This window comes from Pipistrellus kuhlii, unplaced genomic scaffold (genome assembly GCF_014108245.1).
Source record: "Pipistrellus kuhlii isolate mPipKuh1 unplaced genomic scaffold, mPipKuh1.p scaffold_m20_p_19, whole genome shotgun sequence".
In the NCBI taxonomy this organism is placed as follows: Eukaryota; Metazoa; Chordata; class Mammalia; order Chiroptera; family Vespertilionidae; genus Pipistrellus; species Pipistrellus kuhlii.
Genome location: NW_023425504.1, coordinates 872,721 through 890,008, shown reverse-complemented (window position 1 = coordinate 890,008; position 17,288 = coordinate 872,721). Strand labels below are relative to the sequence as shown.

General features: G+C 41.5%; 1 protein-coding gene across 29 annotated transcripts in view; it reads left to right on the top strand.

Moving 5' to 3' along the window:
- Positions 1-7,927: 7,927 nt before the first annotated feature.
- FMR1 (FMRP translational regulator 1) overlaps positions 7,928-17,288 on the top strand; it is a 40,387-nt gene continuing 31,026 nt past the window's right edge. For 8 of the 29 annotated variants that reach the window (XM_036443327.2, XM_036443317.2, XM_036443313.2 and 5 more), the window contains exon 1: positions 7,931-8,243. In XM_036443327.2, coding sequence (XP_036299220.1) covers positions 8,193-8,243 — 51 coding nt within the window. In that variant the 5' untranslated portion in view covers positions 7,931-8,192. Of the gene's footprint in view, positions 8,244-17,288 lie in introns of all 29 variants that reach the window. The other 21 variants (XM_036443314.2, XM_036443318.2, XM_036443321.2 and 18 more) reach the window with 6 other exon arrangements.

Genomic DNA, 17,288 nt, shown 5'->3' with positions numbered 1-17,288 from the left:
AATCCAGAAAGTTGAAGATAGTGTAAGAAACCTCTGGGACAACTTCAAGCAAACCAACATCAGAATTATGGGCATCCCAGAAGATGACAGAGAGCAAGATTCTGAAAATATATTGAAAGAAATAGTGACAGAAAACTTCCCCCACCTGGTGAAAGAAATAAACTTACAAGTCCAGGAAGCACACAGAACCCCAAACAAAAGGAATCCAAAGAGGACCACACCAAGACACATCAAATTAAAATTCCAAGAGCAAAAGACAAAGAGAGAATATTAAAAGCAGCAAGAGAAAAGCAGGTAGTTACCTATAAAGGAGCACCCATACGATTGTCAGCTGATTTCTCAACAGAAACCATACAGGCCAGACGGGAATGGCAAGAAATATTCAAGGTGATGAATAGCAAGAACCTACAGCCAAAAATACCCTACCCAGCAAAGCTATCACTCAGAATTGAAGGCCAGATAAAGAGCTTCACAAATAAAAATAAATAAATAAATAAATAAATAAATAAATAAATAAATAAAGATAAAGGAGTTCATCACCGCCAAACCAGAATTATATGAATTGCTGAAGGGGATTCTTTAGAAAGACGAAGAAAATAAAGATAAAAATCATGAACAACAAATATGTAACTATCAACAGTGAATCTAAAAACTAAGGGAATTAAAAAACCTGATGAACAATATTAACTGTTGAATATAATAGAATTAGAGGTACAGAAAGGGAGTGTACTGACAATTCTCGGGGAAAAGAGGAGAGGGGGGTACGGGAAGAGACTGAACATAAACTGTGTACCTATGGATGAGGACAATGGGGGGTGGGGAAAGGGCAGAGGGTGGGGTGGGAACCTGGTGGAGGGGTGAAAAATGAGGAACTTTTGTAATAATAAATATGAACAATAAAGATTTATTAAAAAAAAAAAAGAAGGATCTCTTACATTTTGCAATAGCAGGATGGACTTATAACTAATTGCTAAGTGAAATAAGGTAGTCAGAAAAAGACAAATACTATATGGTTTCACTTACATATGAAATCAAATGAACAAAATGAATAGACACACAGATACAGAGAACAGACTGACAGCTGTCAGAGGGGTTGGGGGTGGGAGGCTGGGTGAAATACATGAGGGGGTTAGGTAGAAGAAGAAAAAAAAAGCCTGATAGACAGGGACAACAGTATAGTTATTACCAGAAGGAAAGGGGATGGGAGTAGGTAGAAGAGGAAAAATGGGGGATAAATGGTGACAGAAGGAGACTAGACTTTGGATGATAAACACACAATAAAATATACAGATGATGTATTATAGAATGTTAAACTTGAATCCTATATAGTTTTATTAGCCAATGTAATATCAATGAATTCAATTAAAAAGGAAGATCAGAACAGGGAATATATCAAAGAAGATATTCAGAGGGCTAATAAGCATATAAAAATATACTCAACATAGTTATTAGGGAATTGCAAATTAGAACAACAAGATTCCAAGAGACACCTATTAGAATGGCCAAAATTCAAAACACTGACAAGCTAAAGATGAGGATTTGGAGCAACATGAATTCTCATATATTGCCGGTGGGAATATAAAATGATACAGCAACATTGAAAGAGAGTTTGCAGTTTCTTACAGAACTAAACATACTCTTACCATATGACCTAGCAATAATGTACCTTGGCATTTACCCAAAAGACTTGAACACTTATGTCCACAGAAACTTCACATGAATGTTTATAGTAGCTTTATTCATAATTGACAAAAAACTGGAAGCAACCAAAATATCCTTCATAAGTTAATGGATTAACAAACCATGATACTTATAACAGACAATGGAATATTATCCTATCTAATAAAGAGGGGATATGTTAATTGACCCTCATACCATCACAAAGATGGCAGTACCCACAGCCAATAAGGAGAGAATATGTTAATTGACTGCCCTGCCATCAAATATGGTGGCACCCACAGACAATGAGAGAATATGCTAATCAACTGACTCTCCCCCCAGATGGTGGTGCCTACAACCAATAAGGAGGGAATATGCTAATTGACTGCCATACCCTCAAAGATGGCAGTGCCTACAGCCACAAGATGGCGGCACACGATCTCCTCAGCTCTGCTGGGGCAGCAGGCATGTGGTAGGCACAGCCTTGCCACACACCTGCCTCCAGAGTCCCCCAGTCCCCTCAGCCCCCCAGCTGCCCAGGGCTGGCCCGAGGTGCAGGCAAGCCTCAGATCTCAGCTTCCCAGGTGCCTAGGGCCACTTGAGGCTCAGGTAACCAGTGGCAGCAGCAGATGTGTGATGGGGCATCACCTTCCCCTGATCACTGGGTTGCTTCCTGCCCCTGAGGGCTCCTGGATTGTGAGAAGGGCAGGCTGGGCTGAGGGACCCCCCCCTCCCATCCCGTGCATTGATTTTCATGCACTGGGCCTCTAGTCTATATTAATAAAAGGGTGATATGCTAATTAGACTAGGTCAACCAGCCATCTTCTGGATGTCTGGCTTCCTTCTGGACAAAGTCATGGTGGTAGGGACCGAGGCAGAGGCAATTAGGGGCGAGATCAGACTGGCAGGGGAAAGCAGTTAGGGATGAGATCAGGCTAACAGGGTGTTAGAGGCAATCAGGCCAGCAGGGGAGGGCAATTGGGGGCAAGATCAGGCTGCAGGGGAGGGCACATGAGGAGAGATCAAGCTGGCAGGGGCGGGCAGTTGTGGACAAGATTAGGCTAGCAGGAGAGGGCAATTGGGGGCTACCAGGTCTGCAGGAGAAGGCAGTTGGGGGAAACCAGGCCAGCTGGGGAGGGAAGTTGGGGGCAAGATCAGGCTGGGAACTATGCGGTGGCTGCACGGGCAGCTAGAAAAGGAGGAGGCAAGGAGGCTGGGAGGTGGGGAACCTGATTGGCCCTGATGACCAGCCAGGCCTAGGGAACCAACCCGTGCATAAATTTTGTTCACAGGGCCTCTAATCTATACTAATAAAAGGGTAATATGCTCACTAGGGTGGACATCTTCCAGGCGACCATCAGGACATCCTTCCAGACAAAGCCACAGCGGCTGTCTGAGGCTCAGCCAAGCTGCAGATGGCAGCTGCTGCTGCGAGGGCCAGTCTGAGGCTCAGGCAGCCACACCCGGCTACAAAGCACAAGGCTCAGTCAGCCATGGTGGCCACCAGTGGCAGCAGTAGCAGGGTGATAGGGGCGGCACCTTCCCCTGAATGGCCAGGTCGCCTCTGGCAAAGGGAGGCCAGACTGAGGCTAAGGCTGGGGACCAAAGCAGAGGCAGTTAGGGCCGATCAGGTGGCAGGGGGCCAGTTAGGGGCAATCAGGCAGACAGGCAGGAGAGGCAGTTAGGGATGATCAGGCAGGCAGGCAGGCAAGCAAAGTGGTTAGGGGCTATCAGGCAGGCAGGAAAGTGGTTAGGAGCCAGTGGACATCTGCCAAGGGGTCTCAGATTGGAGAGTGTGTAGGCCGGGCTGAGGGACTCCCCTCCTGTGCACAAATTCTATGCACGAGGCCTGTAATGTGTGTGTGTGTGTGTGTATGGCTAATATGCAAATTGTCCCCTTGGGAGTTCAACCAGGAGACTAGGAGTTTGATTGCTCTCTATGACGTGCACTGACCACAAGGGGATGGCGCAGAACAAAGGAAGTCTCTGGCTAGTAGCCCCAGCCAGCAGCCAGAAGGCCCCAATTAGCCCTGATCACCGGCCAGGCTTAGGGACTCTACCTGTGCATGAATTTCAGGCACTGGGCCTCTAGTTCCCAATAAAAAGAAATGCACTATCAAATCATAAAAAAAATGATGAAAGCTTAAAATGCATATTGTTAAGTGAAAGAAGCCAATATAGAAAGGTTACATACTGTATAATTCTAATTTATGCGACATTCTGGATAAGACAAATCTATGGAGACAGTAAAATCTCAGTGGCTGCCAGGGATTAGAGGGTTGAGCTGCTAAGAATTTTTAGGGTGATGGAACATTATGCTTTTGTCCAAACCCATACCCAGTACAACACAAAGAGTGGGCCTTAATGTAAACTATGGACTTTAGTTAATAACAATGCGTTGACATTGGCTCATCAATGATAACAATTTTAGCACATTAATACAAGATAATAATAGAGGAAACTGGGAGGGAGGTGTCAGGAAACTGATATGGGAACTCTACCTTTTCAATTTTCCTGTAAGTCTGAAATTGTTTGAAAACATAGAGACGACATAATTTTTTTCTACTATCTAGTTCAAAGGTGATGTCAAAGTGAAGCAAAATAGAGAATGTGCCATGAAAGAAATGAAGCTTTAGCTGGGCTATAGAGGGTATGTATGATTACTAGAGTTAGAAAGGACAAGGAATTTCAGCTGGAATTGAGGCATGATAAAGACTCAAAGGGTTCAAATTGAGAAGCAGGAAATATAACACAGAATAAATCAATGCAAAGATAACAGGCAACAATTTGATGGAGGCTAGGAACCAAGGCTTACTGGCATGGAAGTAGACTTTACCAGGGCTGTGTCCTCAATGCATATTCATTCAATAAATATTGAGTAAGCACCTACTATGTTCCCAAAACTGTGTTGTAGTAGGCACCGGGGATAAGCAGTGAGTAAAAGAGACAAAGCTTTCTGTTCTCACTGAGTTTACATTCTAGTGAGAGGAGACAGAATCTGCCTGGTATTTTCAAGAAATAGCAAAGAAGCCAGTGTGGCTGGAATGGAATGGAGATAAAAGGTGAGATAGAAGAGATAATAGAGGCCAGTATGTAAAGGGCACTAAGGCCAGAATAAGGACTTTGAGTTTTACCCTGAGGCATTTAGAGAACAATTGGAGGGTTTTGAGTGGCAAAGTGTCTTGACTGAATAAGGTCATCCTCTATTCAGCTGAGGGACCCAGAGAAGTTGGTGCAGTAATATAGGTAAGAGACAATGGGGGCTTACACTATGGTTTTACCAGTTCAACTGGTTATAAATAGATTGTGGCCTCAGAAAGAATTTGCTGATGAATTAGATGAGAGAAAGATAGAGTCAAAATGAGTCAGTTTTAGGCCTGAGCAACTAATTCGAAGAAAAGGTTGCCAGCGACTGAGAGGAGGATATGGGAGGATCAGGATCACAACCAGGGTTGAGCCTGAGTCTGAATTCAGCATTCACTGGAGCTGTCTTAAAAGAGGGCATTTCAAGAGCTAGAGATCAGAGAGAGGCTGAGATGCAGAGTTAACTGGGCAAGACTAAGTCACAGTATACACAGGTATCTAGTATAGTCATGTGGATTCACCGAACATTTCCTAAAATCAGCCACCTTGTATGTGCCAAAGACACAAAGGTGAACAAGATATCTTTCCTGACTAGAAAGAAGTCATAGTCCAATTAGGGAAATATAAATATAAATAAGTGATCCTAGTCCATGAAGCATAATAGAAGTAGTCAACATTTACTTAGTCCCTGCCATATGCCAAGCAGTGTGGTGAGGAAGCAGGGGATATGAATAAAATTCTTTAAGAGCATAAAAGAAATTCTTACAAAGGTTCATGAAACCATTCACAAGGGCTGAAACCGGTTTGGCTCAGTGGATAGAGTGTAGGCTTGCGGACTGAAAAGTCCCAGGTTCGATTCTGGTCAAGGACATATACCTTGGTTGCAGGCACATCCCCAGTGGGGGGGGGGGGGTGCAGGAGGCAGCTGATTGATGTTTCTCTCATCGATGTTTCTAACTATCTATCCCTCTCTCTTTCTCTCTGTTAAAAATCAATAAAATATATATTTTTTAAAAAAGACATTCACAAGGATTTTCACCATACTGTGTCATCAGGGAGTTGGCAGTGACCTAGACACCCATCACCAGGGAAATGTATTCGTAAAATCTATGGAATACTCAGCAACAGCTAGAAGCAAAAACCAGATGTACACACAGCAATGTGGATTAGCTCAAGAACATGGTCCTGTGTGGAAACAGTGGGAAACAGATTTACAGTTCAATGCTATCTCTATAAATGTAAAAGGCATACATAAAACACAACATGCCTTAAATGATCAAGGATCTATATCAAACATGGTTCAGTTGGTATCTAGAAAAAGAATGAGAGTGGGGATTGGGAAAGCCGAGGAAAAATAATATTTACAATATAAAATAATATAAATAATAAAAAGGCCTTGCAGGGACTGATGATAATGTGCTGAGAATTGAAGAGCAAGGTTTGCTAAAATGTCTGCACCTGAGTTACAATAACTAGGTAATAGGAATCAGGATGATAACCCAACAGAGAAGGGTATATCTGGGGGCCAGGAAGGGTGAAGAGACATGAAGGCATGATAGTGCGTCCTAGGTTCAGGGAACAGCAGCATGTTTAGTGTGGTTTGCAGTGGTTGTGAAAAGCTGATAATAACTGAAAGCTTTCGGTAAAAGCAACAACAGCCTACAAATGGAAGGTATTATCATTCTCATCAATCCGTCGCTTTTTACACTACTGGGGTTAAAGATCATGCTGTGCCCCCATCCAGGTTATAGGATTTTATTTCGGCCCTAATGCAGTCTTTGCTTCTGTGACTACACCAGAAACCCTAGTCCAATAAGTCTTTCCTATTTGCTGTTGGCTCAAGGAATGTAACCCCTTGGTCTGTTGCTTTTGCAAGTAACACTGATGCTCTAGCTAGGAATGGGGTAGGAAGAGAACTGGAGGCCCAAGGATGCCTCTCATTTTGGGGCACTTACTAATACTGGAGACAGTTCACGGTGGCTACCCCAACTCAGTGCTACCAGGTAACTCTCACTGCTCATATTCCAAGTGGAATCTGGCCACCCCTCCCTCATCCCAGACTGGCTGGGTCCTGTGCCCCACATTAACTTTTCTGACCATTTGATTTCTGTCCATCTATGCCTCTGGATCCAAGTTCAACGCTGACAGTCTTTTCGTCCTTTCTTTTTTTCTTCACCAATGATTCATTAGTACTTAGCATAGTGCCTGGCATATGGTAGAGGCTTAATAAACTTCTCAAGGGGATACAAGCCTTCTAAAAGCAACCTAGGTTAAGGTGGATCCAATTATACTGCAGAAGTAGGGATGAGAAAGTTGGGGTTTGTTCTTTTGTGGGGGGTAAGGCGGAAGAGCTGCAAGGAAATAGGTGCATGAGCCCCTATGGATGGGTTGCCCACCCCACTCTTTAGGGAAATAAGCTGCAAGTAAATGAACAAGTGTTTAACACATTTTTTTTTTGGTATGTCAAGTAAAATTATGGAACTAAATCAAGGGAAGCATATGGGTCGGTGCTGGGTCTGAAGGAATAACATTTCTAAGGGTACAGTCCACAATCCATTGCCCCTCAGAGAACACAGGACGTGTCCACAGGACAGCCCGAAATATCTTGGGGAAGAGGCGGCATTACTCTCCTGGCAGTTGCCATCTTTACTAGTTCAAAGTCTTCTTTAATGATTCACCTTTATTCTTGACCTCTTCCCCCGCCGCCGCCCCCTACACACTCCACCTTCACCTCCATCAAGCTTTGTCCACTTAAAAAAAAAACAACTCAAAAACAAACAAACAAACAAACACAAAAAAAACCCTCCAAACCGAGCCCGCCAGGGTTCCAAGTGAATGCACTTGATCGCTATGGTAGGCCCTTTCCCACGCCTCCATTTGCCCTTCCACGCGGCCATGGGCACTCCAGCGGTCCCCCAGAGACGCCAGGCGGCCTGACCTCCTCCTTCCGGACGCCTAGCCGCCGCCCTGCCCACCTTCCCGCGTTTCCTCAGAGACCGGGAACCCTGAGTGCCGCGCGCCCAGCGGATTCCAGGTCGCATGCAGCCGATCGCGGGCTGTACGCAGGCGCGCGCCCCGAGGCCCGCGCGGGGAGAGAGAGGGCGGGGATGAGGGGCCGAACCCTGAGGGGCGGGCGGGGGGGGGGGGGGGGGGGGGGCGGTGCCGATCACGTGACTCGGTTTCACTGTTTACACGCGGAACGGCCTGAGCCTCTGGCCTCAGTCCGTCGTTCGGCTCCGTTTCGGTTTCACTTCCGGTGAGGGGCAGCCTCCGACTGGCGGCGGGCCTCCGGGGAGAGCGAACGGGCGGCGGTGACGGCGGCGCCTGTGCCGGGGGGCGTGCGGGAGCGCGGCGGCGGCGGCGGCAGGCGGCGGCGGCGGCTGGGCCTCTCGTGGCCTCGGACCACGTCTCCAGGACGGACTCCAGGTGCCAGCAGGGCCGTCGAGAAGATGGAGGAGCTGGTGGTGGAAGTGCGGGGCTCCAATGGCGCTTTCTACAAGGTACTCGGCTCCCGGGCAGGCCTCATCTTCGCCCTGCTTTCCCTCCCTTTTCTTGGCGGCGGCGGCGGCCTGGGCGGGAGGCAGGCCTGGGGCCCTCTTTGCCTAGCGCTGCGCCCTCGGGGCCAGGACGCTCTAGGCGGGATGTTGTTTGAAAGGGAAGGACCCGACTCGGGGCCTGTAGGGAGCCCCTCGAGCTCCGCTTCCTTTCCCGTGAGCGGCCCTGGCGCCGAACAGAACGAGAAGCGAGCCAGGTGGAGAGGGACCCCTTTTGGGGGGCTGAGCCCCGCCGGGGAGAGCTGGGATGGGCGCTGGCTGGCGGCAGGTTGGAGATCCCTGCAGGAAGGGCCGATATCGATGTGAAGGGACTGCATGGCTTATTTCTCTTTTCCTAAAGATCCTCTCTCCGTGGGATCGGGGCCTGACATGATGGTAGTTGCCGAGGACCGGGAGGGGGTGAGGGGGGGCGCTTCTGTGGAGCCACCTTCTGCCTTGCAAAGGGTTTGATTTCTCCTTCGGCTTCTCCCTTTTCGGTCCAGCATTGGGACTTCGGAGAGCTCCGCCGTTCTGGGCAAGGGAGGTGAAGAAAGAGTAGTAAGAAACTGCAGCCACTACCAAATCACAATGGCAACTGATTTTGAGTGGCTTCTCTTTGTAGGTTTCGGAAGCGATTTTTAGACCCAAAACTTTCGGCAAAACACTGACATATCCGAGTAATGCATTAAAGAAGTTAGTAATCTTGAATATTCGTGGCCTCTCAACCTCGTTATAAATGTGGGCAAATCCAGGAATAAAGATGCTTCAGTAACTAAAAACATTAGCTGCTCTACCACTTAAAAAACAAAATGTTAACCCTCCAAAGACCTAAATATAAGCCATGAAACTTCAGGAAATTAACTGAATGTTACAGGGAATTTTTAAAAATGAGTAAAAATAATTGTTTTATACTTACGTGTCGCTCTGCATGTGCAGTGTTGCAGTGGATTATATTATTGAGGTTTTAAATAGGCATGATGGTTTTACTGTGTGTGTGTTTTTAAGTTATGCCACTGCAAATTAACTAATATATTACATTTTCAAATGGAGGATTTAAAAAATATTTTGAGGGATCAGTAGTGCATCTATTGTTAGACACCAACTCTAGATCTAGTAATCTATAAATTCTTGTTTCATCTTCAGTATCCTGTAACTTCTGCAGGTAATATCTCACCTTACTACAGTCTTGGCAATAGAAGGTGTGTGTGGCAGGAAGTATGTAAAGTAGCTGTTGCCATTGTCCAGCATGATTCTTAAATTTATTATAGAACAACTTAAATATTTCAAATGAGACTGATTTGGCTGAAGGAAAATAAACAATTGACTCAATTATATATGTGCTTACCAATTTTATGGAGATATTTATAAATCAATGTATTTCATAAGCGAGTAAAGTATACAAAGTGTTCCATGCTTTTAGCAAAAGATAAAACGTTTTGCTGTAAGGAGGAAGAAATAACCCAACATTTATGTTCGTAAATCTCACCAATATAAAATTGTTTCTGTTGACTCTGCAGTCGGAATTTTGATTGCATTTATTTTAGGGATCCATAATATCTGCTAGTTAGTTTGTGTAGAATTTTCTCTGGTTCCAAGATTGGCAGTTTTGCTTACTAGATTTATGGTGCTACGTATTAAATAAGCTTACTAGATTTATGGTGCTAAGTATTAAATAAATATAAGCAGGAGCTAATGGTTGAATAATATTCTGATCTGTGTTATTAGCTTAGATTGGATGCCACTCTTAACGGTCTTGTAGTGGAGTTTGCTTTCTATACAGGGCAAGTAGCACATCCTGGTCTTGAAGGATTTATCATTCTCTTCCAGCAACCTATGATTTGTACCCATGATTTTGCTTGCAAACCGATTGAGTATAAGAAGCCACAACGTTTTTATACAAGAAAAATAAAGTGAATTAAGACTGCTAAAAATGACCTTTGTCTTTGCTATCAACCCCAGTTGTCTTTTGTTTGTTTGTTTGTTTGTTTGTTTAACTAAGTTACTTAATTTGAAGGTGAATAAAACGAATGGGTTGTCCTATTCTATAGTTTCCTGGGGGAAATTTGAACAAATGTGTGTAATGAAATTGCCGTTTTATTTAGGATTATTTTTAAGGAAACATCAAATGATCTGTATTGGTGGAAAAATAATTTCTATAATGAAAAAAGTTTTAAAACTTTTATAGGACTCATTGTTGTGAGTTATAAAAGTAAACTAAATAGCTTGTCCAGTGGGATTGGCAGAAAAGATGGGACGGACATAAAGACCAATAAAAAATAAACTATTATGGAGAAATGTTAAATTTATGAAAAAAAGGAACCTGGTTCATTAAATTGATAGAAAAGGTTTTGAAAACAAAACAACTTCAGTATAATTGAACTCAGACTTTAATTTGCCTAACAGAACCACCATATTATAAGGATCAGTTCTTCATCTTCTGTGAGCACATTATAAAGCTTGCAATACAAACTGGATAGATATGGCAACAGTTGAATTATTTTTTCTAAAAAATAACTTAAGCTCAGAATGCAGAATTAACAGAACCATGAAACCTAAACCCTAAGATTGCAACAGCTCATTTCTATATTTCCCTTTGGTGTTTATTTTTAAAAATTTGGAAGTTAGACTTATTACCGTATTTTTCGGACCATAAGATGCACCGGACCATAAGACGCACCAGTTTTTAGAGAAGGGAAATGAAGAAAAAAAGATTCTGAAACAAATAGTGTCCTAAAATATTTTATGTGCATTAAAACCCAACATCACAGTCATAAACACATGTAATCAACCCTGTAAAGTAAACAGCAGCATTTAGAACCATTTTAGAGCCGGGCAAGCACACAGACCACACAGAGCCGGGCAAGTAAAAAAACTTTTTTTTTTAAAAGTATATGTGTAGGCTATATTTGGACCATAAGACGCAGGGACTTTTCCCCCCCACTTCTGGGGGAAAAAAAGTGCGTCTTATGGTCTGAAAAATACGGTAATTGTCAAAACCACTACTATTACGCTTAGCTATTTCTTTGACTTATTAAATGATAGTCACGTGTACAACCTATAGAGCCTTACATTATTTGAGACATGAAGACACTTTCATCATACTTCACAAAATCTTTATAAAGCAGTTCTAAATGAATAATTTTGAAAACACAGTCTTTATTCTAGGGGCATCTTCCTAAAATTGTTCAGTGGGGGTTTTGTTGTTATTGTTATTGGGTTTTTCTTTTGCTGAGTTATATATTGAGAATAGTAATGAATTAACTCCATTTTAAATGTAGATTGTATGTCATTTCAATATGAATACACTAATACACCCCAAGATACCTAGGTTTTGAATACTAGTATGGAAATTACTAAAAATGAATATTGTATGTTGGAAACATAAGATACAATACCTTTTTGTTTTCTGAAATCACAGGGCTTCTCAAAAAAATATATACGCACTTTATTTTTGAAAAAAATGTATTTTAATAAATACTTCTTTATAATTATTCAAAGTGTGTATATACATTTTTGGAGGACACCTTATATACTGAGTGATAAGTAATATTGTGTAAATATAATAAACTACATTCTTATTGCTAAATTATATTTTAATATATTTTAGGTTTTTAAGATTGGAATCTTAGGATAGACTTTAATTTGGTGAATAATGATATGGAGCTAGCAGCTAAAAGATGGAAAAATCTACGATCCAGGAATTTTTTATTTTTTTTACTGAAGACATAAAGTGGTCCAACATGTCATATCAACTACATAACCTGCTAGACATCACTGTTTTACTAAACTTGCATAAGGCACTATTCATGTTTTCTCTGAAGTCTCTAGACCTAATTTTGCATGCCAGTGATATTCTGTACTTTGAGGAAATAAATTATTCAACTCAACCACATTTTTTTCTTCTGAGAGTCTAAATAATTTTTTTTTAATGTGTAGTATCTTTATGGATGCGTTATTTCCCCCTTTTAAACTGTGTTTTTTCCAACTTCATATTCAAACATTCTGAAAACCTCCAAATAATGAACTAAATAGAAAGTTCAGTGTTGTAATAACTGGATTTCTGATTCCTGCCCTCTATGGAATGTATTTATTGATTATGATAGCTATTAACAGATGCTGAGAGCTTTCTAGGTGCCAGGCACTGTTCTAGGTGCTTTAGCTCTGTTAATTTATTTAATATTCTTCCATTCTGAGATACTGTGGTTCCCATTTTATAGATGAGATCTATTATTAGCTAGAAGGGTCAGATATGAGATATGAGATCAGGTAGTCTGACTTACTGAAATGATGAAATTTAGTTTGAAGAAATGAATTGGATTGGATTTCCTACCCATTTTTTTTTTTTTTTTTTTTTTTTTTTTTTACTTCACTGTAATCTTTTATTGTATTTACTAGAGGCCCCTAGCAGGAAGATTCCTGCTGCGGTCTCCGCTGCCCGGCCTGCTTCCCTCTCTTCTCTCTGACCCTGCTTGTTTGCTTCTCCGCAGCTTCGCTCCCTTTTGCAGTGCTTGGCTTCTTTCTATGCTGTCTTCAGTCTTTTCTCTGGCCTGGATATGCAAACTAGCCACCATCTTGGTTGGGTTAATTTGCCTACTTGCCCTGATTGGCTGGTGGGCATGGCTTTGTGGGTGTGGCGAAGGTATGGTCAATTTGCATGTTTCTCTTTTATTAGAGAGGATTGTTTTAACACTGCCTTAGCATTCTCCAAGTAAGTTGAATATATTTTATTGATTTTTTATAGAGAGGAAGGGAGAGAGATAAAGAGCTAGAAACCTCGATGAGAGAGAAACATCAACCAGCTGCCTCCTGCACACCCCCCATCAGGGATGTGCCCACAACCAATGTACATGCCCCTGACCGGAATCGAACCTGGGACCTTTCAGTCCACAGGCTGACGCTCTACCACTGAGCCAAACCGGTTTCGGCCATTTTTTTACTATTGATATAAAATGTCATGACATATAAAATGTTCAACTAATGTATGAGTTTCCTTTTTATGCACTCTTGCAACTTGAAATATTACATTGTCATTCTTCGTATGAATGCCTGTGCCCTGACCTGAAATGTAACGGTTACCTTCTGGTTTATTGACCGATGCCCAACCACTGAGCCACATCAGCCAGGCTGAATCATATTTTATCACATATTTTATCTATCCTCTATCTCTTACAGGTTTTCTTTTGAAGGATTATTTTATAATGCTCTTAAGTTTTTTTTCTAGTGAGAATTATTATCACTGAAGAGAGCACTGCACTGTATGTGCTCTCTTCAGTGATAATATAGAAGTAATATTTATTAGTGGTCAGGGGCTTTCAATGAAATTTCTCTACATGATAACGTCTCTTGTGACTGGTGATTCATACTTGTGAGATAGTTTACTAACCAAAGGGTGTGAGGTATAGTGAGGCAGTAAGAGTTCACTCAAATGGGATGGATTTTCTTCTTAGTTTCATCCATTCTGAAATTTTAATAGTTGAATTGGATTTCTAGTCATTATACACTTTGGTATGACTTTTGTGATTGTCTCTTTGGACCAGTTGCTAATAAGTTGGGAATCCCAAAAAGATTTTTTGATTTCCTATTTATTCCCCTTGACTTATGTCTGTCTTTAGCTGCACTTTAGCACCTTTCTCAGACCCCAAAGATTTTTTCATCGTCTTTTTTCTTTCTCAGAGTCTAAAAAACCTTTTACTACTTACTATCTATCTTCGAGGAAATAGCCATTTATTTTTCTGTCTCAATTTTTAAAACTTTAAAAGTGTGATTTTGTTGAGATGTAACTCTGAAATGCAAGAGCACTTACGGTTCTGCATCTTTTAAAAATATATTTTATTGATGTTTTTACAGAGAGGGAGGGTGTGGAATAGAGAATTAGAAACATTGATGAGAGAGAGAAACATTGATCAGCTGCCTCCTGCACACTCCCCACATGGCGGGATGTGTCCGCAACAAAGGTACATGGCCTTGATGGGAACCTAACCTGGGACCCTTCAGATCGCAGGCCAATGCTCCATCCAATGAGCCAAACCGGTCAGGGCTCTGTATCTTTTATAAAGCATGTTCCCCTATGCTTTACCTCTAAATTAATGAAGACAACTATGTGCCAGGCATTGTGCTAGACACTGGACATGTGTGATTTTATTACTCCCAACAGCATTAAAAGGCAGGTTTTGTTCCCCTGTATCTGTTCCTTACTTGCAGATTAATGAGGAATCTAAGGTCTAAACCACTTTTTGGAGATTTCCACAGCTATGATGTGATAGAATCAAGATTTTGAATCTAGATATCATTCACAGCAAAATTTTTAGCCACTAAGTTTATTGATTCTTACAGCTCATTCAGTACAGCTCCCTTTGTGTAGTCATTCAAACCCATTCAATCTGCCTTCTTGGATAACCTCTCAGAGATCCCCTCCCCAAATACCAACTTGACTATTTTCTCCACAAACACCAATTTTGCTTGATATAGATAGATAGGAATTACAGCAAAATGTAGTTCTCCAAGTTGCTGGTGGGTGGTATGATAGTGCTCTGGAAGTGACCAGGGAAGGGAGAGTATGAATGTTGGGATAAGGGAAGGACAGGGCCAGAAGGGGGGGTTATTGGAGAAATAATAAGAAACAGAAAGATGGGACCCTCATTGGAAGTGACAGTTTAGCAAAAGGCCTTAGAAGTCATAGGAGGCGGTTCTTGGCGTGAGTGCCGAAGAAACCAGTTAGTTACATGCCTTCTGTGTTTACTTAATATGCAAACAGTGAAGGAACAATCATACAAATATCCATCTATATATAAAGATAAGCCTCCTTAACTCAAAGGCAGTGGCCCTGGTAAGCTGTGATGATTACGCAAACCATTTCTGACACTACATCAAGAATTGCTTTCAGAGCTTTTGAAAGCATTTTTGTTTTGTTTTGTTTTGTTTGAAATAGTCACAACAGTTGTACATCTTCCTCCTTTGAGGGAATGTTTGATTTAGGAAATAGACAAATGTGGTGAATGAATCTGATTAAACTGTGCAATATCTTTTTGGCAAATAGAAAAAAAAATATATAGCAATGAAATAATGGATTTCAGAGTGCTTTTAAGGTGGTTTTGAAAATAATCCCCAACATATGCAAATGTTTTAAATCAGTATTGTCCAGTGGAACTTTATTCAATGAAAGAAATAGTTTCTATTTACTTTGTCCCCTACAGTAGGCACTAAGCCATGTGTGGCTATTGAGCAATTGAAATGTGGCAAGTATGAGCAGGAGACTGACTTTTAATTTTTTTTATATAAAAATATTTTATTGATTTTTTTTTTTTTACAGAGAGGGAGAGGGATAGAGAGTTAGAAACATCGATGAGAGAGAAACATCAATCAGCTGCCTCCTTCACACCACCCACTGGGGATGTGCCTGCAACCAAGGTACATGCTCCTTGACCGGAATCGAACCCGGAACCTCTCAGTCCACAAGCCGACGCTCTATCCACTGAGCCAAACCGGTTTTGGATGATTTTTAATTTTATTTCATTGTAATTAATTTAAATATAGAAAGTCACATATGACCAGTGGCTGCTAAGGTGGATGGCACAGTTTTACACAATGACAATAGTATTGGAAAGACACCTGATTTAATGGCAACAGTTTTTCATCCAGCAGTAATAAAGTTCTCTTACCTTACTAAAGGTGTTAACATTTTCAGCATCTAATATACAGTAAGGAATTAATATTAATTACAGTTGACTTCTGAATAACCCTGGGTTTAGGGATGCAAACCTCCATGCATTAAAAAAAAACACAAACCTGTGTATAACTTTTGACTCCCCCAAAACTTAGTTTTCCCTTGGTATTTGTGGGAGATTGGATCCAGAATTCCCGAGAATACCAAAATCTTTGGATGCTCAAATCTGCTGTATAAAATTGTGTAGATGAATGCATAGTAGGCCCTTTACATCTGCAGTCTCCAGTGTGAATCAAAAACAGTTCAGGTACTTATTGGGAAAAAAAAATCCATGTGTAAGTGGACCCATGCAATTCAAATCCATGTTGTTCAAAAGTCAACTATACTGCCAAAATACACAAACATAAAGCTTTAGACAGAAGCCGTGGCCCTTCTACCACACCCATTTCTCCAATTCTAAGCCTTTGTTCCTGCTGCCCCTTAGGCCTGTGCCTCCCTAACCTCCACTCCCTTTTGTTGTGCTAATTCTTCCTTTTAAAACTCAATAGGAACCTTATCTTCTTGTGTGTCTTCCTGATCAACACATCTACACACTTTCCCTCTAACTCACATACCTTTCCTCCAAAGTTAGCATAGGAAACCCTTAGGCAGTGGTCCTCATACAGTTTTTGGTAGAAGTTTGCTGTCAGTGGGAAAATGGGCAGTAGTAATAAATGGGATATGTTTATAGAAGTGATAAGCATAGGATGTATAAGAATGAAGAAGACAGAATTTAGCTTAGTCTTCAGGGTTTTTGTAATACAAGGTGAGCTCTGAACTGAAACCTAAAAGACCATTAGGAAGTAGCTAAGTTAAAAGACAGGAAGGACAATTGGAAAGAAGAAACAGCATATACAAAGAGAAGCCCAAGGAGTTTAGCACTGCTGGGTCATAACCTCCAAGGATGTGAAAGATGAAGCTTGGAGAGATAAGCAGTGGGGCCAGGTCATGAAAGGACTTTTACAGCCAGAGGAATTTGGCCATGATCTTTGCAGGTAGGGAAAAACTACCGAAGAGAAAAGTACAGAATAAATTTGAGTAAGAAGCTTAAACCTCTCAAGCCATTATAGAATGAATTAAGATATAAAGCTCCTTGGGTTTCTTTATGGTTTGTCCTCCTTTACTTGTCAGAAAACAAAAACAAAACATTCCACCCTTGTTAAAAACTTAATTTCACAGAATTACGGACAGCATGCTGATTAACAAATTCTTAATGAATTAAGCTGTTACTTTTTTATGTCATTTTATAGAATTATGGACAGCATACTGATTAATTCCCCATAATTAGATATTACTTTCTGCAGGTTAAT